The sequence below is a fragment of the Fistularia commersonii genome, chromosome 19 (assembly GCF_037954325.1).
Source record: "Fistularia commersonii isolate RoL2024-O1a breed Wild chromosome 19, RoL_Fcom_v1.0, whole genome shotgun sequence".
NCBI lineage: Eukaryota > Metazoa > Chordata > Actinopteri > Syngnathiformes > Fistulariidae > Fistularia > Fistularia commersonii.
Window position 1 is genome coordinate 5,327,135 of NC_141302.1, and position 27,854 is coordinate 5,354,988.

General features: G+C 39.2%; 1 protein-coding gene across 2 annotated transcripts in view; it reads right to left on the reverse strand.

The window, feature by feature from the left end:
* The window catches only part of rbpjb (recombination signal binding protein for immunoglobulin kappa J region b), a 45,135-nt gene that overhangs the window by 12,997 nt on the left and 4,284 nt on the right, over nucleotides 1–27,854 (reverse strand). For both annotated transcript variants that reach the window (XM_086165190.1, XM_086165189.1), the window contains exon 2: nucleotides 4,605–4,643. In XM_086165190.1, the coding sequence (XP_086021316.1) occupies nucleotides 4,605–4,643 (39 nt within the window). The remainder of the gene's footprint in view (nucleotides 1–4,604; nucleotides 4,644–27,854) is intronic.

Here is a 27,854-nt window from a genome sequence, read left to right on the forward strand (position 1 = left end):
TTGTCATGAAAAGCAAGAGGCCCCTTGCAGCGTTTATGTATGTGTGTTGTTTGTGTGTGTGTGTGTGTGTGTGTGTGTGAGGTCTAGATGAGGGGGTAACGAGGTTGCTGCTGAGGAGGATTTTGGATTATCTATGTTCTACTGGACTAGGAAATGATGTTTTTTTTTGTCTCCTGTCAATGAGACAACTATTTTGTGAAAGCTGATGTTTGAATATTGCAGCGAAACTAAATTGTTCTCTCCTGTTTATTCAACAAAACTAACTGCCAGCAAAAATGGTTGAAAATGACAGCGGAACAATCCTTGAATTCCAAACATTTGATGCAATATGATACAACTGACAAAGCACAGAAAATCATGAGCCGGAAGAATACACAACTCAGCAGTGGTTTGGTTCATACCTACAAAGCTAAAAAAAAAAAATTAACATTTTTAGTTGTGGATGTTTCAACATACAACTTTCTTCTCAAAATGTGACAGGCACCTCCACCCATTTCAACATTTGAAATAAATGTTGCCAATTATTGTCAGTGAGTTGTTTCATTCCGACTAATCGTGGAATCGATCTGTTCTGCTTATTAGTGCAATTCAGTATCTATTTGCTTTTTGATTAAAAACGTGGGTGTTTAGAAACAATTGCTAACTATGCAGAATAACAGGATTACTTGTACTAGACAACAGTGGAGATGGGACATATGATGTCATTTTGTGTGTACCAGCCAACTGTTTTGAAGTCATTAAGCATATTTCTGCAAAGCAATATGGGAAATTATTTAGTAGCTACTATGGGGACAGGAGTGAACAGGAGATGTTTCGCGGCAGGCGATGTATCTGTCTGTTTGCCTGCAGAAGAGTATCATAAAAAACAAAACAAACAAAAAATACCTTCCAGCTTAGTACATATCCCAGTCTGAATTCTTAAAAAACAACTTTAATGGCTCTTTATTAGAATGACTGTAATGGGCAAGAAATAACAAAATATTAATATATCCTTGTAAGAAACTCAAATATTTCTGTCGACCACAAAAATCCAGTATGCCAGACTATACCCCAAATATTATCCTGGCCACTGCTACCACAAAAGTCTTTAAATTGGATCAGCCACATTTCATAGTCATCAAGTAATCAAATAAGCTATCACATAGCTATTTTATGACACAAGGATCTCAAACTGTTATTGGGAGGTTGTGAGAGAAAGCCATGACTGGTGGTCGGCAAGAGCTACAGGCCTCTCCAAACAGTTCCAGACCACTGTTGCTGGATTGGGGGACAAGACCATTCCAGTGAAGACAGGGTGGCTTCGCTTAAGAGCGAGCTATTATATAGCAGTTCTTTTTTTTTACTGAAATTTGCAGTGCAATCTTCAGAATTGATAGCCACATCACAGTTCCCTAAAATAACTTTTTAATAGATAAAATGCCCCACATATGGCAACAATCTGATGAAACAGAATATCCTGTCATCAGATGATGGACACAGTGGTGGGTCCATCTTTACAAAACTATGCTGCTCTGCCAAGCATTGTTCAAAGCCGCAGAATTGTTTATCAGATTTTAGAGGAAAACCCAAGATTTACAATAGATACCAAATATGTCAGTCTGAACTTTTGATACACATTGATAAAAAAGATGCATGTTTTCATTTGATCTGACAGCGCAGTGTAAATGTATTTCATTCAGAGGAAGAATCATAAAACCACAGCTATGTGATCTGTAACCAAATATGGACTATAGAGGAGCCATCAAAAAGGTCATGACATCAGATACTGGTGAGTTTTTGGAAAGCAGAAGCAAGCTTACATAGGTATGAAAATACATGATAATAGCAGGGACTTTAGATACAAAAGTGGTTAACAGAGACATCATCGTTTTAACCTCAATCATGTGCCAGATACTGAAACACAAGCAAACATGCACTTATGCAGAAACATTAGGACTTCCTGAGAGCTGAAAAGGCGAAAGAAGAAGTGAGAAAAATTGTGACCATTGCACACCCAACTCCCTAGGTCATGACGATTCAGCAGACAAACAAAAAGGACAAAGAAAGAAATGTTTATGATAGTACACAGAACAATGCACATAGTAATGTTCTGCACAGGGATTCCCTCTGCCGATTTAGATGGGTTTCCGCATGTGTTTGTCCCTCCGAATAATCACAAGAGTTGAACTGAATAATATAAATGGAGATAATGTGCAACCCAGAGTCTATAGGTCTATTGTTGAGTGTGGTAGTAAAACACCTATCTAGTTAAAAAATATCTCTCTCATATAGACAAATGGGAAAAAAAACAGAAAGAGAGATTTCTTGAACTAGATGGTTTGGGAAAAAAAACAAAGTACAATTTTGATGTTTCTTTAAAGACAGGAAGTGGGATCCGGCATGTGATTAACAGATGAAACGTAAACACACAAAACCACATGTATAGGTGACACTAACAGCAGTTGAGTTTCACATCACAGAATTTGCAGAGTAAAAAAAATCTGCATTTCAATTTGGTGAGTTCAAAGAATTGTTTGGAGTTTTAAAGGAGGATTTAAATTACATTTTTTAAATCTGCTCTAGTGGCTTACTAGTGGTCTAAACGCATGTGTATGCATGTATACAAGTCTATGGGTGGGTGAATGCATGCATACTTGCGTGTTTTCTTGTTGGCTGGCGGGAGCAGCCCGTTTTCCTGTTTGTTTGGGGACGTGTGTTTGAGTGCGCGTGCATGTCACGGCGTGTGGCGCTCTGCAGGGAAAATGAGGGGTTGCATATTGGTTGGAACAGCCAAACATGGTTTTGGAAAGGGGGGCCCCTGAAACTTTTGATGTGTCCCCCTATTCATTTATGTGCTGCCAGTCCACTGTTGCCTCCGTTTGTCTGAAGTACTTGAAAACCACAAATACGACAGAAAAGACACTTTACCCAGTGGCTCAAAGTGTGGGACTCAAGTATTTACCACAACGTGTCATTCTGATCTGACCTTTGGGTTTATCGTTATGAATCTGCCTCACTTTCATTGTGTCTTCACTCACACCCACTTGATCCATCTCCACAGATAGAGACCCATGATTTTCCACCAAGCAGCATCACAGGGAACTAAAATCGCACACTGTCCTCCAGGGGCTTTCAGGGCAACCAGAGCTCCAGGTCCTGTAGGGGCGCCTTGTCAGGAGGGCTACTCGACTGGAAATGCAAAGGATGACAAATCCAGTGGAAATGAATGCGCAAGCACATACGCACATGTTAAGTTCAAGTGCACATGCACGTACACACACGCAATAACCCATGAAAAAACAGGCTATGCTGCCTCCTGTGTTTGGGAAGCTGCCCTTTCAAGAGCTTTTTCTTCTGCACAGAGCATGGGTCAGCTCTGTAGAAACCATTGCAGACAGAAAAAATGAATTCAACATATTTACCTCCACTCAAAATCCTCCAACCAAACTCCTCTGCTGTAGCTGTAGCCTAGTGTGAACCAGCTGCTCAACACTTAAACACAGATCACCAGGAGCCAGCCACAGTATTTATCCATGTTCCACATTAACACAAATGTAGGACTAGATAACTTGGAAAAAAAACACAAGAGAGCTTGAATAATGACAACCTTGCAGTGCTGTGCTAGTACATTGATCACAGTTCACTTTTCAAAGGAAAGAGACTTCACTTCCAGTACAACGTAAATAAGTAACATCACGCAAACTGTAGTGTCGTTTCAGAGTACAGCAGTTGGGTTTGGGGAAAATATAAGCTTTCTGTGTGGGTTGCTCATGGGGGCAATTATCTATTCTTTAGTGTGCTGTAACCACTTATCATTGAGATCCCAAGTCTAAAAAAAATGGACAGCAACACTGGGGAACCACTAGTAGGCCCAGTGGATTAACAAGCAAATGTGGCTCGGACAAAAGACTCCAGCTGAACTGGGACACTCAGATCTCAGATTCCTGTTGGCCAGCCACATCAGAATGTGAGAGAAACCCTAAACACTTGGACACACTTGGGAACAAATCTGATGATGATGCTATTAATCTTGCTAAAAAAACAAAGCAAACAAAAAAATATCTCCAGGGTAGAGGAAAGTCTACAGCTGCTAGGTTTACTGGTATATTCATGTGACATGTTGCTCAAATACTCACGATTAATTTTTGTAAACAAGAAATGTACGAACATATTGTTACACAATGTTGTCATATTGACAAAAGCTCAGTGGGCAGCCAGAATCAATGACCAAATAAATTAACCATGTTGTCAGTTTTTGTCTCATTTTTAGCAGTTTTGCCCAAATCATTCTTAGGTGTACATGGCTATTTGTCATTATTTATCATGGCTATGTGCTTGCAAACGAAAGATCAGTGGAAATTTTGATAGACATTTTTGAACTAGTGGACAGTTCTAGTTCCAGTCTACAATCAACCATAATCAGTGAGAATTCGTGTTAAATAACAGTATCTAATGCCCATCTGTCATGATTAAAGACCAGTAACTAGAGCTTCATAGGACCAAAGAAATCCTGAAAATGGGCTCTTTTGCAGAAAAAGATATAGACACAGTTGGTTAATGTACCTCTAAATCAGTGAACAAAAGTCTTGCTAAAAGAAAATAGTCATATGTCTGTCACTGCTCACCTGGTTAGGCGCTGTGGCTGAGGGCGTTCCCCGAACTTCCTGCAGAGACACAAGTATGACAAGGAATACATAAGTGGCCTTGTTATCAACCACAAAACAAGTAAACATTGTGTTACACAACCCAACACCCATGCAAACGCACATGCTTGACACTAAGTCCTTAATGGTGTATAGTAGGATAGGACTCATCCTGGGCCAAGAGACAGGAGATATATTTTTATGTATTCAACTACCCTCAACATTTATTTACACCAATCTGACCTTCAGGGAAATTGTCTATTAAAAGTAAAAGCACCTCTGGCAAAGAAAACCTAATCATTATGGTTAGGAGTATAAGTTGATTCTTTTTTTTTTTTTTTCCCTTTTTTGGGGGGTGGGGGGACTGCATAGTGGCCGCATTTCTAAACAGCAACATGAAACTCAAGTTGAAGGCACAAATGTCTTGAGATTACACTGATTTAACAGAGCACTTAAGAGATTAAGTGCACGGACTTATCTTGGTTATATAGGTTTTTACAACCTAAAGCTTCTAATAAGCTGCAGGCCCTATTCAAAGTGTAACAAAGACATAGTACGGTAACAGTTTCCTGGCAGAATACGTGTTATTGGTTTAAGTGTACTGGTAAACAAAATTTAAGTAGGTATCCTGATTTCAAGTTATGGCTTGGATTGTTTGTTTAAATAAACCAAATTATTTCTTCCCCTCTAAGTTAAAAAACTGTGCTTGACTGAAAAATACATGACAAAGTCTTTTGTGAATAAAGAATATCTGTTAATAAAACTGTGTTATTTTCATAACAGTTAAATCAATTTGAGATCAAGTAAGTGAATACATTTGCTTGGATGAATTAATAAAACGTATCACGGTAAAACGAGAAACTTCGCATTACCACTTCTTTTAGTTTAATGCCACATTAAAATGACCGAGGGGGTGCAAGGCAATCTCTCTGTTCAGAAATTATGGCAATTTTCACTTCATTTGTCAAAATCAATATTTTCATGGGAGCAGCGTAAGCCCAACTGGGTTTACGTAGAGGTCAACCTGCAGGAAGCCATACTAAATCATCAATGCAAACTATTCACATTTAGAGTTTGCATGCATCAAGGAAACCACTGTCAATACCACATGTGAAGAAATGTTAAGTCATTGCAGCTGAGCAAGACAATTTTCTGATTAACTTTTTTTTTGGGTGTGTGACATGTTAAAAGAAGCAGTAACCACTTAGAATGGTTAACTTATAGATACCTCATTTTTATAATCAACAAATAGAAATGCACCACTAATCTAGATTCTCACGAAAAAATTCTTCGAGAAAGTCTGAAAACCAGAGTCAGCAGCAGTATTTGCATTGCTTGGGAAAGAAAGTATTTTGTTTTTTTTGGTCACTGCTTATCCCGAATTATTTGAGCCAAAATGAGATTTTTTTCCTCCTTCCCTTCGTTCTGAGTTTTTAAACAGATATTTTTTGTTCCATTATGCAACACTTAGGTGCTGACAAATGTCTCCCATACATCTGAGCTACTGGCAGGAACACAAGAGAGTTCTCTTTCACCTGGGGGTGTTAACAGATGCATTTCTCCTGAAATATTTAGTACATCAAGCCCTTTGTTTAGTTAACTAAAACATCACTTAGGGAGGCCAGTCATCTGCATTGGTCAATAACCCATTTTCCAACAATTGCAAATGAAAACCGAAATGATCAAATACTATAAATTCAAAGGAATCCCTAAAAACATGCCTAAATATGATCATAAATGTTCATATCTAATGGTCATATACAGTTTGTTATACTGATAAATAACGGAAAACCCCTCTGAATCTACTCAACGATGCAGATATGCATGAAAAACATAATGGGTTTTTCATTGCCAATGCTCCATCTCGCCACTGACTTAAGAAAATAATCATGTAAAGTGTTATGCAACTCTTCTGACAGATAAACCATTCTTACAAATAACATAGCCTTTTCGAAGGAGATTTCAGCGCCTAGTTACACTAAATTATGGTGATGTGCTAATGCTCAAAGACAGTAGTGCTTGATCATTTTCAAACTCACTTCTAATTCATTACAATGAGGGGGAATTTTCCCCAGGTTTTTGGGAATTTTTTTTTAGTCCTGGCTACTCGCATTACCAAAAGGCTGAACTAAACTCCATCGTTGAGTTTGAGAGTTTTGCTGTTCTGTGGGATGAGCAGGTACGTACTGATTGGAGCTTGGGACATGCGATACAAGTAAACCCGGACTCTTACAGTGGAAAACTTTATATGCTGATCACCAACTGTCAGAAGCATCTTCCTAGAGACGTGCTCCATGCTAATTTTATGGATTCGTTCGAACTTCATTTTGAATTAAAAGTTGAACTATTGCTTTAGATATGAAAAAAACATAAAAATGATCTTTTCTATTGTCCTGTATAAAAATGCATATTGAACTATGACCCTAAATCAGCAGCACTTACTGAATGCTTAATACGCCCTTTCTCAGTAGTCACTTTGATATGTTATTGCAGGGTAAATACAGGCTAAATAATCCTCCAACCTACATGATGGCCCTGTCACATTTAGGTGGGACTGAGGCCATGCATAGTGAACACTGACTCACACAAGGGCTGAGTGACAGGCAAACAGAGAACCAGTGTCAGACCTTTGTTACCCACTATCAAATGCCAAAAAGGCTGCAGTGGTACTGCTTTGTGAAACGTCATCTACAGTTTTCACAACCTTTAAAAGGTTCTTTGACGAACTAATGTGTCGGTTATCAGCTGACAAAAGGTGTAGGTAGGTTTACAAACACAAGAGTGCAGGAGTCTGAGTTTCTGTTTGTGTTGACTGTAAGTGTGTCATGTTGCTGTTAAGTGTGTCAATACTGCAGTAGAAGCTATAAAGAAAACAGCATGCAAATGCAGATGGAACACCGAAACAAGACGAGAAAGTTAAGAGGGTAGGAAAACACAAGAGAAAATGAATGCATGACACAGGAGTTAGGGGGTAGTGGAGGTGGAATAATTATTAAGGAGGGCAATCAATAAGGTTCCCACAGTGAAACACTGATGCTTCAAATTGCTAATGGATTCCAGAGGCTCCCCTCCATCACTCCTCCTCCTTCCCCAAGCCCTCAACCCCTCCACTGTACATGGGTGATAGAAAGAAGGATATTGCAGGAAATGAGTTGGGTGAGATTTAAGGACAAGAATTTGACGGTGTGTTGTGGAGAGAGAATGTGCACAACAAAAAAGATAAAGCACAATGCCGTAATAGTTGAATAAGAGGAGAACACAAGGAGTAAATGTTGTGCAGTGGAACAAATACCTACTCTGATTTTGCCAATATGTTTGTGTGATAATAGAATCCATTAAACAGTAATTTGTACTGTTAATGTTTACCACCCTCAAGCATTTGTGAAAAAAGTACAAATGTGACATTTTATTGTGAAAAATTCAATCTGAAAGAGGGGTGACGGTGGTCAAATGTAATAATGTAATTAGAGGTTAGGTTTTCATTTTCTGTGAAAACACTGTCCTTGACACTAACCAGACTCACATTTTTCCAGCTATAGGCTTGTTCCTCTGAAATTGCCAACTTGTTGCCAAATTCATGAAAGCCGGTGGACAACTATTACTCAAAACATTACATAAATGATGGAATAAAAAAATAAAGTGATTGGGTACACGTAGACATGAAGGGTAAACTGAACTCAATTCAAGGCCTCTCTTTAAATGACCTTCTTTAGGATCTGTGGGAATTAGAAAACACATTGTAAAAGCTGTAAAGAGTCCCCGTAGAAACAATAAATATTTTCTAAAACATACTGTCCTGGACCAATTGGACTAGAAAAAATTGAGGGGTTCGAGTGGGACTTGCTCGGTAATCAGAAAAGGGTGAAAAACAGGATCTAGGTGCACCCATGTTTGAAATCTAATTTCAAATGATAATTGACTCGCTCATTTAGTCTGTGTCCTAAGGTCACACTACATGCACTTTTTCATGTTACTCAGTGTGTGTTACTATAGTAATCCAATACTGCAGGTATTGCAGTATTATCTGACGAGGATAGCTCCATTAGAAAAGCAGCCCCCTCCCCAAAATAAAAAAACATAAGCAAAACATAATAAGCCACAGAGAGGGCAGGAACGATTTTTTGTCATTCCTAAATAAGTACAACATTTCAGTGTTTGTAACTTGAGATTTCAAATCCAACAAATCCCACAATACAAATCTATACGACTTGCAACTTAAGTCCAGGACACATTTGCATTAAGGCTTTAGTTTTTTTTCAAGTTTAACCTAAGATTTAAATGTTATGTAATTGCAAGTAGGTCAAACAATACAATAGATGTTGAAAAAAATAGAATGGTGTGAGATTTATGATGTTAAGTATAAAAGAGAAAAAACAAGATTCATATTTTTGCAAGAGTCTTACTGTCCTTTTCTAACTCCCATTAAGCTGCAGCAAATAAGTGAGACCCTGCTGAATGATGGACACAAAAACCGATATATGTTTCTGCATGTAGAGCAGATATTCTCTCTCACGTGGACGGTTTTCTGCTTGTGGAGAACGTGCTCTGCGCTCATGTCACATATAAGCATGATGCTAGGGGCCTAATCACAAACCACTCTGTTGTTGTGTTTGAGGGAGGAGGAGATCCAGGCTGAGTAAATCAATATGCTGCACGCACGAACAGCTCTGTGCTGAAGTAAGATGTTAAGATGTCAGTAGAAGAGTTCCCATCAGTGTCTGATTTAAAAGTAGTTTTGCTATTGAGAGCGCTGAAGCACCAAAAACTAATCACACTGCTCTGTTCCTCATCTTCCATTTCCATCACCAGTTCGTGTTTGTGAGACATTTAGTTCATTTTAAGAAATTACTCTATAAATGTTACCAGCCAGCTGTGGTTTTATACTTCACTGCTGAGTACAATAATGCAGGTAAAAAAAAGATAAAATGAAAGGGAAAAAAAAACAAGCTACACACTCATTCACGCACACACACATAAAATAAAAGAAATAACCCTTCCCTACTATGTAAACCAAGAATGTATTACAGGTTTCCTGCTTCCACGCAATGCATCTTTAAGTACTCAGCCCCATATCCATAAAATGGTGACACAATCCGAGTGCTTATTTGCTGCGAAATAAATCTAATGTTAAGGACAAGTGATTAAATTCATCCGTGAAAACTTAACAAGACCAAGACTGGAATAAAAAGGCTGCTTTGTATTAACATATGTGGTATTCATACTGTTTGGGAAACATTAAAGATATTTCCATTCCTGTGCAATGTTACAAAACAAGATTGTTATTATCTCTTTTACAGTGATGGATTGCACTCGGCAACCAAATAGTTCTCCATGCTTTCTGGAACAAAAATATTATCCGGAGATTTGTTTGGAAAAACAAAATGGAGACTTGTAGGTATTAAAAGGTTAAGCCTGTCACCAAGGTGATTTACTTGAAACACACAAATGCAGGGGTCCAAAATCTAGTCAGACATATCACCTTTCTCTCTCTCTCTCTCTCACACACACACACAGACACACACACACACACACACACACACACACACAAACACACACACACACACACACATATATAAACTGACAACGAAATAGATTTTCTGTTTAAGTCCCAAATTACTTTTTCTAACATTCTGGCTGCTTTGAACACTTCTCGCGGTGTCCAAAAATGCACTGACCAATTTCTCTGGGTCTGAACACAAGCTCAGCCAGAAGGAGACAAATCGTATTTTCAAAAGAAAACTTTATCAAATCCCAACACTTCAACCAGTGGTAGAAATTGGACTGCTACATCAGGATGCTCTTTGTGGACTACAGCTCCGCATTCAACACAGTCAGACCCGACAAAATAGCCAACAAAATGTCCACCCTTGGCCTGCATCCCACCCTCTGTGACTGGCTTCTGGACGTCCTGACTGGCAGACCCCAAAACAGTCAGGACAGGACCTCAGCCAGCGTCATCATGAACACAGGCACTCCTCAGGGATGTGTCCTCAGCCCCATCCTCTGCACCCTGTTCGCCGACGACTGTGTCGCCTCCCATGAGGACAACGTCATCCTGAAGTTCGCAGATGACAACTCAGTAATAGGACGCATCACCGGCGAAGACTAAAAGGCCTACAGGATGAAGGTGGCCAGTCTGATGAAGTGACGTGAGGGCAACAACCTCACCCTCAACACGGACGAGACCAATGAGACCAATGAGATGATTGTGGACATGAGGAAAGAGAGGAGACCTCATCAGCCTCCAAGGTGTTGAGGTTGAGCGGGTGAGCTGTTTCAAATACCTGGGTGTCCGCAAAAGCGAGGACCTCACCTGGTCCCTCAACACCACGCAGATGATGTTGTGTTGAGGGCTAAACAGTGGCTGTACTTCCTGAGGAGGCTGGGGGGTTTGGCGTGTCGCCTAAGATCCTCAGCAACTCCTACAGCTGCAATGAGAGCATCCTGACCAGCTGCATCACTGTGTGGTACCGCAGCACCACTCCTCTGGACCGCAGACGCCTGCAGCGAGTGGTAAAGACAGCAGAGAGGATAACCAGAACCCCACTGCCTTCTCTGCAGAGCATCTACGACCGCAGAGCTGCCTCCATCGCCAAGGACTACGCCCACCCCCAATATGGACCGTTCACACTCCTACCCTCCGGCCAGAGGTACAGGGGTGTGAAATGTAGAACGACACGATTAAAGAACTCATTGTACCAGACTTCAATCAGACTCAAACAGCTGACACTCGTTCTTCTTGCACATGTAAAGTCTACTGCCCACTTAAACTGCACTCATCCTTGCACCTGCACTTTGTGAGTTGCACACACAAAGTAGCACTGCTACTGTTCCATTGCACTATTCATATTCATATCTATAATCATATTTATAATAATGTTTACACTCAGCACATATCCAAATGCACCACAGACAGCAAAGTAGGAATTTCACTGTACAGGGAAACACATTTCTACACTGCATGTGACAATTAACGCTTTGAATCTTGGGATATGGCTGCAAGAGCCATAATGAAAATCTTCACAAAAAGTCTCCATTGTGGGCATCCCTTAGAAAAACTGACATTAGAGCTTCATATCTCTATGCCAGCGCCAAGCAGATATGGTCCAGGTCCCTCTGAGTGTGTCGATTACTTAAGAAAAAAAAAAACTATCAACTGTTTCTTGGGATGGTAAAGAGCCAAACACTCGTCAATGCAATGAAATGATTTGGCTAATTTTACAGTGGTTTGTGAGTAAAGGAAAAATACCTTATCTCTTAAGGTTCTCTTAGTCAAAAGAAGTCATACTACATACAGGTAGACCATTTCAAAAATCTTAATGTTGAAATGCTGTTGAAAACCACAGTCACTTACAGCATGTTGAGAATTTATCATTAGTATGTTTTATACTATCCTGAGCTAAAAAAGAAGGTGAAGGGGGAGCCTAGGGTGACACCCAAATATATATATATATATATATATATATATATATATATATATATATATATATATATATATATATATATAAAACACATATATGCCAGCTTCAAATATGACATGTAGTTTTTTAGCAAAATGTAAGTAGAATGGCAACTCCTGTTGTTTTCAGTGCCGAATATCTTTAGCCCACCTTTCATAAAATTCATAAACAACGAAGTCCATTTATTGGTGACTATTACTGTGGAGCAGGGAACTGAAATTTTGCAAAAGGCATCATCTTTGACTTCATGTGAAATAATCACCTTAATATAAACCTTGACTAATGGACTCGTTCAAGATATGATGTTTTAGCTGTGATGGCAGCCCTGAAGTTATTTGAAATCATATGGTTTCATCCTAAACAGATTAGAGCTTGTTCCCGTAGGGGTCACAATGAGTCACAGCAGTACAAGGCAGAAATAACTGCCATAATCAGGGTATAAGTTAGGGCAAAGACAGCTCTAAAGTGTGACGGCATGTTAGTTATTTCCCGTTTCACATGGACCATGCCCAACAAAAAAATAATTAAATACTGAACCAATTTAAACAACACATTCTGACACTGAACTGCTTATTCAGGTTCACCAAAGAAAACACAACTTACTTTTTGTGAGCTGCCCCTGTATTGCCAGCATATTGTTGAGATTGGGCAAGATGTGTATGTATTCTATTATTCTTGCAGAACTATCAGTCGTTTGTGCAATGCCAGCAATAAATAAACATCATTATAACCACTACCACTCATAGCGGGACTGAGGAAGCTGTGACTGACATTTATAATAGTACAAAATTAACCCCTTGACTGGAGTATGGAGGTTTTTCTGTCTCATCATTCTTTGACAGGTAGTATGACATATGAGGTATTTGTGTCAGACCGGATGGCAGTTTCTATGAATAGTGCATCGACCACCCACCACCACATGCTAACACACGCTAGCACAAGCACATGTTACAACAACTTGATTGAGTGTGAACCCAGACTGCCATTAGTTCAGAGATGTGTTTGACAAGGATGACTGACAGCCCAAACATTGCTGAGGAAAACTCACCCATAAACACCTGAAGCCTTAGAGGAGACAAAACACACACACATACACGTGTGTGTATGTGGCACATAGGCACATGGAGATATTCCTTCAGCATCTGTGCTAGACTCAACGCATTTAAAAGTGCAAAAGCAAAACTACAAAAAAACACAAATGTTTTTGATCTGGTACTCAGACATGCATTTAAGACTTCCTGAATAAATAGAATGGAGGAAAACAAAATACGCCTAACTCAGAAATAACAGTTCTCAGAATTATCAGTGTTCACAATGGACGCCCTGTCAGATTACATTTAAAAACATGCCAAGCCACACCTCTTTGGGGAATCCATTTAATTACGGAAACAATCATCTTGACACATATTGTGACTTCAAATTCAGTGACCCATTGTGGAGACTAGCATAGTCGATGCTCAGACACAAAAAGTAATACATAAATTCAGGTTCTGTATTAAAAAATAAGCGAGTAAAACAAAGACCTTTCTGTATAAGGAATGTGGTCACAAGGTTTACATGGAGCTTCTGCAGATAGATCACCTTTAATACAGTTTTTGTCACCATTCATTGGGAAAAAAAGGAGTTGTAAGTGACAGTAAGCTTGTAATGCTTCAGTGGTAGATATATTAAAGTGGGTGGTGTATGGTGAATTCTTACACATAGCAATAACTGTTAAATGTTAACTGATAAAGATCAGCAATATTTGTGATGCAATGGAAAGTTTACAATTACAAAGCCGGGAGCCGTGAGAGGTAATGGTTGCGAAAAATGTTTATTTAAGCATAGAAACCATCACATTTTGTAGTAATAGTTGCATGTTGGCTAAAACCAGACTTACTAGACTGGAATTTAGCAATTAAACAAAATCCTACTAAAATATTTTGCATGATTCACATTTTAGTATAGTGCAGGAAAACTGAATGTAGGCAATAGTTTTAGAAGGACAGCTTTTGTGGCAGAAGACCACAATCACAGAGTCATACACAGACACACCTATCTTTTGTAGCGCAAGTGTTCCCAAGGGGACCAAAACACAACACACAGACGCCAGGCGCCATCATTCATATGTTCAAGGTCAGGGGTTAAAGTGTGCCACTGGGTTCTTTTGGCAGCCGATGTGTGTGTGTGTGAGTGTGTGTGTGTGTGTATTTATGTATGTATGTACATACATATAACCATTTGTGTGTGTTTATATATATGTGTGTGTGTGTGTGTGTGTGTGCAGCATTAAAAGGGTTATATGCCATACCAGCAGACAATAAAATTGAGATCATATTCTCATTTATCTTGCTCCGATTAAAAAAGTTAATGTATTCATTTAATTCAATAAGCTGAAAAGACAAACAAATTGAACTAGGATTAATTGTAAAAGTATCTCACACTAATATAGCTCATTTGACATACTGTGTTTATACCATCGGATGTGGAATCAAAAATCTGATGGAAAACATTGTATCATTGCATTGAGTGATGTCACCTTTTGAAATCACAAAAAAGAGATCTTTCTACAGGATCATTGATACAGCAGTGATGTACCCAAACATGAGGAGGTATCATCATGACTGATCATAGTCAGTATACACGCACAAACAGCAAAATGCAGTTTAGAGGTGGGGTGAGGATTTAGATCTAAAAAAGGCAGCTGGATTCATTGTCCAAAAGCAGCTCGCAGATATCACAACTCCTAGGACTGGCTGGTCACAGCATTATCTACACCATGCTCTTACACAACTTCTACTGGCCCCGTAGCAACTGGCTCATTTAGTAGCCAACAACAATCCCTGCTCTAATCAAAGCTGAGAATAAGATGCTTATACTAGCTTGTGGTGAATGCTAAACTGATCTTTTGTCAACATTTGTAGAAAAGATTGATACAAGGTTTTTTCTATGGTGATATTAAGTAAATTTTAACTTCAGCTGTGATGTCATTTGCAGCAGTTGGATTTCCACTCATCATGAAAATGCTGAAAGTTGTGCTGCTCAGAAAGTCAAAGCTCAAAGATGTTTGGCTTAGACAAAGAACCTTTAACAATAAACAATTTAAAACTTTTGAACTGCATTATGTAATATTTCCAAGGAAATGTTAGATATCACATGCTCCAGTGTCTGCATACTGTGATTTTGATCATACCAAAAAATTCTTTCTTATTATTCAAATGTATTATATGTATCACGTTAGTGTAGAAGACCCCACCGATTCAGTGACCACCCTCACTCAAAAAATAATATTTTTACAAATCAAGACATTTTAAGACTTTGAAAAGTAGTTCAGACGTGGCTTGCTCTTGTCAGTTTGAACTGTATAGGGTTTGTTTATGGTTTGTTTTTTTTTTTTTCATTTTAATGCATATGAATGTGAGTAAACGTTGCCTGAATGAAAGCGTCAGTCAGCAGGATGAGGCACAAATAGTGTTCCCCGTTACATATCCTGTACCTGAGTATGACGTGGATTTCCAAAAAAAAGGGTGGAAATAAAATAACATGCCTCATGCCTCACCAAGTAAGTAAGTCTTTGTATAGAGGGCACTTGGGGAATATTGGGAAATTCAAGACCATTCTCAAAATTAGTCCTGGCAGACTTACCAGTGTTTCTCATGCCACCTTGCATGCCAACATTCCCGACACTGGATCATTGGGAACATAAACACACAGACAGATGCCTCTTGTATTACATCAGATCAAGAGGCCCTACTTGGATCTATGTTGTAGTAGTGGCCGTGTTGCTATTGAGTTTGTTTGCCAAATACTGTAACAAAAAATCTTTAAGTCATGCAGAGCATGACTTGCAGTGCTTTAACTGCCCTTATCCTCTTGGGGGTATATTTTTGATCTCCTCTTTCCAAAAAACTAACTTCAAATTCCACCTTTGAATTGTTTATACTTGAGCTGGCATCAAAACACAATAACATCAATTTTTTTAGATAAATGTGGGAAGACCAGAACTTAATTAACTAAAAGTTGGACAACAGTTATGGATTTGGTGATATATCTCTTGGATTTGAAGAATTGCAGACATTTGTCCTCCTGAATGACAAGAACACACAGCAATGACTATCTTTTACTCAAATGACAATTTGACATCAAAACAAAGGCTCCAACCCACAAAAAGGACATCAAAATCCCTCATGTAAAAAAGTAACAGGAGGAAACTTAGCTGACTAAGTTAATAGTGTTGGTGAGCTGTCCAATCCACAAGGCAGACTGACTGCAGATGGCATGGGTCTGGAAGTTGCCCTGAGATGCACCGCTGGCAGCGGATTCAAGGGTAGGACTGGCTGTCTGTGTAAAGTTGGGTGGGTCACATCGGTCTGCACTTGTAAGTGCTTGCAAATGACACATCCATGCACACACTCAGACGCGCGCACACACACAAGCACGCACACACACACACACAAGCTCCATCTGCCTTTGACATGGGAGAGCTTAATGACAGAGGCAGAAAAGCCAAAGAAAAGGCCTTCTCTTTCGCCCTCCCTTCCTTCATTCATTTTCTTTTCCTCATCTCTCCCCCCCTTGACCACACTCTCGAGCTTCCATATGGAGCACTCTGGACAGACGTTTTAAAATTCATCTTGGGCTGGCACACAATCAATACGACATCTAGATGCACACGCTCTCTTGCACACAAACTGTACACATTATCAAGTCTAGTCTGGCACAGATGCTGGAACATATTGAGTAAATACATACTCCATTACAAGTGCACATATAATACGTCTTGAAATTTAGTGAAAACAAAGTAATTCAATTTCCAGTACGTGCCATGGAGCCAAATGGCGCCCCATTTTCCTGAGAGGGACAAAACCCCGGGGGTGTTTTTTCAGAAATCTATGGAAACGCACAATCTATATGTTCTGCCTGCTTGCACCTGTCTGTCCCCATTTGGTCCTAATGTAACTTATGTCAGAATTTGGTCTAGTTTGACACATCTGACCAGCCACTTTGCAACTATGTCGAAAATAATTTCTGTTTTTAAAAAGTAAACCCGGCATTACAAAATAACAAGGTTACCTCAGGTCAGCTCTGGGTTGTGAGTGGAAAAATAAAACAAACCTAGTGAAACTGTAAAGCTTCGGTAGAGGTGTATTTCCCGACAAAAAAAAACATGAGTAGGCTTGCTGTTTTGTGTTCTGGCAGACAGGTCATGGAGGAAACACAAGAGCTTTGCAGCACTGCAATCTCTCACCTCAGGCAGGCCAAAGACACAGAAAAAGAATGTGGAGGAAATTTTCTTCTGAAATCTGCCTTGCCCAACAGAATTTACGATATAAAGGTAACATTATCTTTGCCTCTTCCATGGCCATGTATTTAGTAGTCTTTCATATGACCAATCTCTTCTGTCATCTGATAAGTATGACTTTAAAATACATCCTTTTACAAGGGTATTTGTGAATGCTCAATTTTCAAGACTTCACAAGAGAGCTAATTCTCATTTGTAGCCGCTGGAAAGACAATGGTTTAAAGAACATAAACATTAAACTGACAAAAAGAAAAACACACAAATACAAAAATGAGCCTCCAATACAAGGAGAAATTCATGATAGTGGAAAATGAACTACTAGCTTTGATAATAGCTTTAAATTGATCAGTAGAGATGAATGCGCATTCAGCAAACAATGAGTCTTCTACACCATTCTGCTTTGTAAATTTGAAGTTGATTTTTGTTAAAGAAAAAAAAAATCTAAAAAGTAGAACTGCTAGTGCATATTAAACCAGAGTGTATAAATAATAGGTCATTTCTGATAAAATAACATACTCTAATGAGAAGACAAACACTATTCCAAATGGTTCAATTGCCACACGTCTACTTACACACAATTCCATGTGTAAAAGACTGAATTGAAGAAAAGAGCAAAATCACATGATCTCATTTAAGTAGACACAGCCACAAGACACAGAAAAGGGATTTCATGCCAAATTTACAGACATGCAACAATGTGATCTTACAAAATTAAGACACTGATTATAAAGAAACATTACCCCCAAACGTGTGTATAACAAAAACACCCACATCAAATGGCTGGGGTTTAATGCTGAGGCGGGTCATGTGCTTGGGGGGAAACTGTCAAGACAGCGACGAGAGGGGACACGGCAAAGAAGCCTTGAACCCTGAATGAACCACACTTTATTGCTCCCCTCTCCCCTTCTCACTCTCTGCTGAGCTGATGACTCACTGCTGGAATGAGAGGGAACCCAGGGGGAAGGATTGTGAGGAGTGAAAATCGACCGCAGCAACACTACTGTGGCATATACTCTTCTGCAGAGTAGCCGTCAATGATGAAGCAGGTAACGGCTCTGGTAAATGATACGATAACCTCGCTAGCTTCTGTGAAGATCGAAGGTGGGGTCTTGAGCTTCTGTGCATCAATTTACTTCTGAAAGACAATAAAAGGCCTGGGGGCCAAATCGACTCCCATTTGAAAGAAACAAGCGCTTTGTCTGTGATGTGATGCGCAGATCCTTTGACTTGTACTGCAGCAAGAAATGCAAAATTAATTTGAATTAGTTTTGAATTACCGATGCCTCGAGTGAAACACAGTTTTCAAACAAAACAGTGTCTGTTGAAACTCCGATGCAATGTCTGTTTGAACACTTATTGCAATCCATTTTGCTACCCCAAATGCTTATAATTTTGCGGCGACACAGATTAGGAATGATTTCAACCCTGACTAATTTCTTGAATTAAGACAGTTTTTTACTAACTCAGAAATATTTATACAGACTTGATAATCAGTGAGCATTTGAAATATATAAAGCCTCAGTGTGAGCTTGGTCACCATAGAGCTTGGCTGGGAGAAAGGGATGAAAAAATGATTTCTGAAGAAAATGCAAGAGCATTTAACTTCTATTTGTCCGTGACAAATCTAACAAGTCTTTGTAGGCGTACAATGATGTGTCGCAAAAGAAGTGACGGTTTGCAAGTTTGATAAACATGCTCTTCAATGTGTCTTCATGTACAATTATAGCCAGGGAGCCAGACCAACTACATTAGAGGGTGTTTCAGAAGAACAGATTTTTTCAGTAACTGAAAGCTGGTCTCTCTGCTCGCTATGCCCTCCACGTTGCTCCTTACTGAATTTCATCGTCATTTATCTTCTTCGACCATTGATCACACAACAGAACACAGTTCTTGTAGTTTAGTTTAGATTAACCAAAACTAAAACAACCCTGAAGAGCCACAATTCCTCACTGAAGCCAAAGACAACCGAGCAGCCCAGTGCTTTATAGCATGCAGCCAGTCTTTTGGGGTTTACAAAGGAGGAACATTGGCCTTGCGGTTAAGTTACATTGCAAAAACATCACGGGCTCCATCTGCACAACAGTTCGTACTGTAACTTCAAGGATCTTAATTACAGATACAGAGTAACAATTAATTTTGCCCAGAATATTGCAACAACCAATTAAAATACCATACTTGGGCACAGAATTAGGGTTAATCACCAATGTAGAGCTCTAACAAAGGACTGTTTTAAATTACTGATACATCATCTCAGTCCTCTCCTACTCAGCTCAGCTGTGATGTCACTGAAGCACACAAGACATTAAAAACAGAAGACATTTTTTTCATTCATTGCTGTTTTCTACAGTACCTTTTTTAAGAGACAAGTGAGGCTGATACTTAATGGGATTTTTTGTCCTGCATTCTCTATATCTACAGCAGGTGTTCAAACCTTTGACGTAGCTTGTGGATATCCAGGCCATGTTTTATCAGTATGTCTCGCACTAATCTGATAAAGTATAAAAACGAAAAGCAAATATCAACTATGAAACTACAAGACTGTTTTGCAGCATCGCCTTTTCTTGGCTCAGATGTTTTCAGAAACATATTCAAGTTGGCAGCGTATCGGTAAACTGAGAGACATCCAACTGAGAAGGAACATTGTCAATCATGTTACTTATTTAGAGCTACCAATATTCTGCTTTGCCCAGAAGTAAACTGCTGGTGTTTGTTGTGCCTGCACCACAACCATGTCAGTGACCCAATGCTACTCTCCCCTCAAGACAGATGGACTCGACAGCTTAACCTTGCATACATAAAAAAGTATGCAAGTGAAGCAAGCAATTAAGAGACTGAATTCAACAAGAACTCCATTTATGGATTCGCCACACTACAATTAACAAAGCAGTTTGGAAAATACAGTGGACAGCATGGAATTCTGCTGTACATGCAACATTCGCTTACATCAGTTTTGATAAGCTCTGCAATTGAATGATTCTTAGTCCAATGTTCAAATTTAAGCGCAGTCTGTGTGGGTATATATTGGCTCAAGGCAAACCACACCACCATCTTGCCCTGCCCTTGCTTCAAAACCACCAAAGGGACAGAGGGTGCTGCAACAAGAGAAAAAAATAGAATTCCTGGCAGCAAGACAGAGAAAGAGACATGACCCTTGGCCCACATGCTGTGAGGTGAACAAACCAAATGACTGCACGACACGTGCAAGCGTGTGTACTTTACCATTGACTTAGTCATCTGAGGACTGCTGTCTGGTTAGAGTGTTGTTGTCAATGGCAAAAGTGTTGGTTACCCGAAACGCTTGTTCATTTTCAAGAAGCCATATTGCCAAAATACCCTTCACGGTGACTAAGAAGATGCACAGAAATAGCACTTTTTTCGTGTTCTTTAATTTTGAGAAATCAAATGTGATTGCTCAAAAACAGGTAAAAAATATGTACCAAGTTACATCTCAGATATGTATTTATATAGCAGCAGATACGGATGTGAAACTATGACAAAACATGCATCCCACATTAAAATAATGTAACCACTGTGCAAAAGAGCTGTCACCTACTCACATCTTTAGTTTTGTTCTTAAAATCTATTAGATTTTCTTTATATTCGGCTACAATATAATTAGCATTTTTTTTAATTATAAAGGTCCCTCTTGTAATTGGTGACAGACAGCATTACAGTAGTATTTGCCGAGTGATAAAGAGTATTGTCAATTTTGCTGAGCACATTATTACAATTAATTAATGAGGCAACTGAGAAAGCATGGTAATAGCAATTTAGGAGTGATGGTTATTTTTAAACAGTTCTTCAGAGGCTCCAAAGCAACAAAATCAACGGGGGTGGGGGGGCAACGTTAAATAGCCAGGCAAAGACAGTTGGTTTGATTTTTCATGATAAAATGAAGCTGAAGAAAAAGCCCTGGTGTTTTTCCAGGTGTTAGAATTGCCACTAGTAGGTGGAACTGTCAATATGAGGTCTAAATAAATGTCAGTGGTATCACAACTCAGCTGAAAAAATACATTATCAAGCTTAATATTTTAGTAGAAGCCCAATCAACAAATGTGCAGATTATAAAAAAGCTGGTTAAGTGGACTGAAGCTGATTTTAAAAGGCAATTATTAGTTCAGCAACACTAGACTGCCGGGAAGACCAAATAATTCCTTTCTTGGGGGATAAAAATGTCCTCAAAACATCTAGTTTATGAAGACAATTTCAAAGTGGAAGTTGTGATACCGTTAAATGTCAAGAGATGAGACATCTGCATGCTACCTGAGTTTAAAGATGACACACATTTACATGTATACAAAGATAGGGGTTTTACAACAAGGTGCAAACAACAGGTCACGTCATCTACAGACTTCTAAAATATTGAAAGGAGAAAACTGGTGTTTGGTGAAGACCATAGGTTTAAGATTTCAGGCAATCAGTGGTAACTATTACAGAGAGAAGAAGGTTTGCCTGTTTAATTTCGCTACCAGAGCGCCTCAGTTTAATCTTGAAACTCATCCGTGGCATAAGCTCATGACATCTCCAAATATTATTCATCCTGTCATACTTGAAATCAAAGTGGCATAGATTCATTTATTGCAGCAATGATTCAATGCTAATAAATTCAAGCAAAGCCCAGTTCATATGCCTTCCAGACACTTAGGCGGGTTTGGGTTGAGGTTAGAATATTTGAGGTCCGATACATTTTAGTAGTGTGATGAACAGAGGATCGCTGCTGGTGACTTTTTAGGACAAACCAGTGGATATATCAAAAAAAAGTTAATTTCCTTCCATGAGCTCATGTGAAACCTCACATACATTCTTTAGCAGAACTTCCAAAATAATGGCACAGTAGAGAACATCAGATTTTAGCCACAAGTGCAAGATGATCAACCACAACATGAACACCCGCTCCAACAAAAAAAAAAAAAAGCATTGTTTCTTTAACCACAATCAATAGACTTCTACAAAACGACACACATGTCCATTACTTCATAGTGATTCTAAGCAAAAGCCTACATTTTTTGACGTCAACAGCCACAGGAATGCCACTAGGCGGATTCTTTGGCAAAACTCTCTAATAGCCTTAGTTAAACAATCGGACAATGCAAAGAAACAGTCAGAGATAACAGTGTACCTTTCCTGGAATCTCTCTCACAACCCCCCCTCTCCTCTATTTCTTTCTCTACTTCACTCCATCTGTCATTTTTACACCCTTCTCAGAGGGGGAATCCAGGTTGCCCATGTTGCAGTCACTTTAATGGGCAAATAGTGGTGTTGTCCTGTAGTGATAAGGCATTCGGGCCACAAGCCGTAATCTGGAAGCAAGATTTTATTATATTATGCGATGAACATTTTCTACATGCTCTTTCCACTGTTTTGGGCACGGTGTCCTAACTTGTATACTTGCCATAACTTGCCATTAAGTTTTTGTGAAAGTGGCACAAAACTAAATAATCGGTAGTGTTATATGTATAACAGAGTGTTAAGTGATGCGTTGCAGCACCCATTGATTGAGTAATTGGTATATGTCTTCTTTGGTACAAAAGGTTCGCTTATTGTCGGTCGGGGCTTTTTGGATCCATTCATGGGGCCTCTGAATGAGTGACTTCACCATTGGGTGAAGCTTCACATTACAGGAAAGAGGGCAGTGTCGTGTGCTGATGATGTGATTTGTGGGTAAGTATGTCCAATCTAACATGAACATGCATGCATGCACTTCCTACAGGCAATAATGGCGTTTTCACTGCACTCACCAAAATTAGTGTATCTACCTTAAGGAGTCTTATTCGTGTATTACACCGGTCACAATTTTCTTTGCTCAGGTTAAGTTAATAAGTGATCACTATGAAATGTCATTTCACACAAAGGCAATAGAGGTTTTTCATTATCTTTTCATGATGTGAAACTCTTGAATTCTTTGCGAGAAAGTTGAAGAGGGCAGGGCAAAAGCTAATGAGAATATCCAGTAATTACTGGATTGACATTTTCCCCCGATCATTAATTAGCTCATTAATCTGAAAAAATATATATATTTTTAGTAATACCTCAATGTTTCCTGATAGTCAAGGTGAGATCCTGAAATGCCCAAACCCCAAACCTAGTGAGCTATAGTCAGAACAATAGTAAAATCAGGAAATTGTCAAATTTGATGCATCTTTAATGTGCTTCGAATGATTAATCAACTGGAAAAAAAGGGTGTAATTAATTGAAACATTGACAACTTCTTCCTGCATTTACTCTTATGGCATCTATTATAATAACCTGCAACACACAAATACAGCCTTGGGAGGCGGGTTCATGGGGGGCTTTCCCTACACTCGAGGTCCTTTGTATAGTTGCAGTGTGTTTCCTTCGGTAATTTTTTTCAGCAATGGGGAGGTTATGTTGTACCTGGTAGTCAGCATGTGTCCATGGACTAGAGTGAATATTAGTGGGTGTTTTTGAATGAATTAAAATTTAATTTGACTAAAATTTCCATCCATCACTGATATTACCTATCTCCCCTACTGCTTTAATATCAAACTTCATATTAGCCTCAGTTTAAGGTTTTCACAAATGGAGGTCCAAGTCTTGAATTGTTAGGCTGCTCAAATGTTGTTTGAAATATAGAATATAAAAGTGACCGAAATGTGTATCACTGAGTTTCTGCTTAATACAGAGAGAATATTTGCCGAACAATGGCCAAAACGGCAACATTTCTATACAGAATCAAAATAAATATTCATTATGTATTCTCATTTTGTTATGTAGAGAGGTTGCTGTATGCAGGGACACACAAAGTAGCATCAGCTGCCTGTTGTGTTTCCAGACACATTGGCAAGAATATTGGCAAAATAATCTGCGAACCACAAGAAAATCAATGCCAATGACTGATTAAAGAACAAAGACATTTGGTGAAACAAAGGTCATCCAACATTGTCTGTTTGGAGATCATTTGGATTTACAGTCCAATGAAAAAGGGAGCAGCATGAACTATAAATCTGTACCATTTTAAACTATATAACTCTCTGGGACACACTGTAGAATAGGATAACCAAAGTCCTAAAAGGGTTAGTGGAGCATGGATAATACAGACTGTATGTGGTTATAAACACAGTACTTTTCACAAACAGGTCTGTCTCCATGCCAAAATGTGTGCCTGAAATAGTGGGAGGAGAGCTTCAAGCAAGGCTTACCGCTGTATAATTGTCAACAAAGTCAACATTTCAATTATTTGGGTTTTAAAAAAGGACATAACTGCTGAGTTGAAGGACTAAAAGGCTATCTCTGTGAATTGGCAGCACTGTGTATGCTGTCGTCTAACACTGTTTCAGCAACAATCAATCACATGATAACCGGTGGGGTAAAAAAAAAATGTCTCTTTAATTTGGATATAAAAGAAAGGTCTAACAACCATTCATTCATCTGGAAGCAAATCATTCCACAAGCAAAATAAAGAGTAAATATATTCACCCAAATCATGCTGGAAGATCGGTCAACATATTTCCAAATGTAGCTAGTGATGCATATTTTCTGCTTGAGAGCAGTTGCAATTGGGAGAGAAAGTCTAGCGAGCTCACTGCGAGAAAGCGATACAGGCTTCTCCAATTTGACACAACTTAGGTCAAAACTCCTGCATGGAAACTAACTATTGCTTTGCATAGGCAAACACTCAAATGAGCACAGTTGGTATATGTCAGAAAGTTTTATTGTGTGAGCCTGGGGCTAACATAACATACACACTCGTACCAACTGACCTTATTTAAAGATAATCACTTCATTGATGAAAGTGTGAAGCAACACGGCAATAATTAATTTCATATACTGTATGTGTGATCATTCTCTGTCTCACACACACACACACAACTTTTCTTAAGGTTTGTGAAGTTGCAATAAGAATGTGTCTGACTTTTGAAATAACAGCGGAGAATAAGGCAATTATCTGGGCCAATAGAGTAGGAAACTACATCTTTATTCAGTAAATCATTTTGCACATTCTCTCAAAAGATAAGACTACATTTTCGTCCGGAGACAGACTAGCTCAAATGGCATGAGTCCTACCATACCCTTAAAAGACAACTTTGCAAGAAATATTTCTAATAAGGCTGTGCAAAAAACATAATGCATAATTCAAATTGAAACAAAATTAAAACAAAAATGCAACAGTTTGCAATCAGACATGTATAAAATAATCAACATTTCCATTACTGTGACATAAGTCAAACAGGCATAAGGGCTAATTTTTTGAATGAAAAACACAGAAATTGAGATGTACACTAGGGATGAAATCTGCTGACACTGTCCAAGCCACTTTCCCCTTGGCAAAGCAACTATAAAACAGTAAAAGTACAGGACAGGGAAAAATGAACACTTGGTCGAAGGAAATTGTCTTGAAAGACCAGAGTACATGCGAGAAGGACAATCAGTCGTTCCAAAGCAAGAATTGACAGAGAGGTACATGCATCGACTGTCTATCACGTTTCCTGGAGTGTTTGCCCGCCTTAACTGAACAGCCCAGCCAACAACAACACTGAAGACTTGGGCTGCTATCAAACATGACGCCAGGGCTGTTTTCAAAACCACACTGGCTTTAGATTTACATCAGAATGTTCCATCCCATCCTCTCCAAGCAAACAGCAGCAAGATTTTGAGAGAACCAGTGATAAAACCATGAGCTCAGTCAATGCATTCCAAGCCTTGTACAAGTAAATAAATGCCCCCTTGTCATGGTTTTTGTGTGAGAAATCTAACCCTCTTATCAAACCCTTGGCTTGGAAAAATTAGGTAACCTAACCTTACACCTCAGATCAGATGCACTAAAGGGTGTCATTTACTTTGATAAGCAACAGGGAAGTACAAACGCGTACACATATTCTAATAGGAAATCTGGTTTGTGCACACTTGAGCACGTGGCAGACAACCAAGCAAAAGCAGCACCCAGCTGGCGACAGTCCAAGCCAAATTACAGAAAAATGTGCATTTGTATCCCCCTGGGGTGTCTCCTGTGGTTATTCGCCTGAGACACACACAAACAGACAGAATGGGCAAACAAGAGGAAGAAGAGTCTGAGTCAACTAGGGCGTGCAGTTCTTTGAGGAGGCTCACCATCACTGGGCCAAACAAGTTGAATCTGAACATTGAAAGAAAACACAGGCTTCAGGGAACGTTTCAGTCATGTGAAGTAATGGATATGCATGAACTTCCAAAACAATAGGCTACTGTATGTATAAGAATACACCACCCCCCACCCCAATGTCTGGCAGTGGCACATTTTCTTTGGTGCCTTGCCTGTGACTTCTGTACAGCTCCCCGACATACCACACACTTTGAAGATTTTCACAGCTCCGGGTGAATATGGGGCAGGATTAAAAGCTGCAAGAACCCGAGGTGACACACAGACCGGGGAGCTTCTATCATTCTAGATCAATTGTCATGATTAACGCATCCATTACTAGTATGGCAAAGGTAGCAGACTGTGTACGTGTGTGGACGCGGAACTGCTGCTTTGGTGCTTGGGGGTGGGGCAACTCAGCGCGTCTTTTAACTCTAGTCTGAGCCCCTGCCACCATAAAGGTCAACGCTTCGACATCTGCTGCTCTCTCTGAACCTCTCCTTTCATACAAAGGAAAGCGGGGAAGAAGAGAGGACCCTCGGGAATGGATGCACATGCACACATAAAAAACACACAGATCCACTTGTATGTCATGGTGCTCATGCTTTTCCATAGACTCATCCATTCCTGATCCTGATCAATATCTGAAGTTATACAACGCTAATGCTAACAAATACATGACCACACAGTTTGTGTATCATTACAGCGGCACAAAAGCATTTGGTTTTTGACCTGAAAGACTCCATCACTTTTTTGGCAGTGGGATTTGGGGTGCTAAACAGAATTCTGTCCACCCCTCGGGGCACAGCAAAGGCTGAAGAGTGCTGAAATGGGTGATTCATGATTTTATCATCTTTGACAAACAGCACTATATCTCTAGCAATCAGCTGGAGTGTACAGCGTTTACATACAGTGTTTCAGGTAATAAATTGATAATAGAGAGAAAAAAAAAAACAATATTTTCATTCAATCTATTTTTTGCCAACACTGAGAAGAATAGCACAGAGGTATTTGTAGACGATTCTGGCAAAACTGTTAATTTTTCTGAGGAAAAAAAAAAGATTTGTGTACTGCGGAAAGTGAGAGAATGCTTCGGTTGTTCACAGTTTGACTGAAACCACAGTTGTTTTAAGTCTGGAAAAAATGATACACACTGAAAACCTGTAATAAAAAAAAAAACAAGGATCATCATTTGACAGGGAGACACTGTGTTATTTCGAGTCATCGGATGATGCCATGAGTAATCTTGTAGTCATCTTCAAAACCAGGGATAAGTCAAAAAAGTGACATTAAAATTCAATAGAAAGTTCGATAAAACTTGTTGTGTATCTATTGTGTGCGATTTTCTATATCTAAGCAGAAGTTGTATAACTAATCAATATAGAATAGAAAAAGGAGCTTCTTTGTACTGCAGT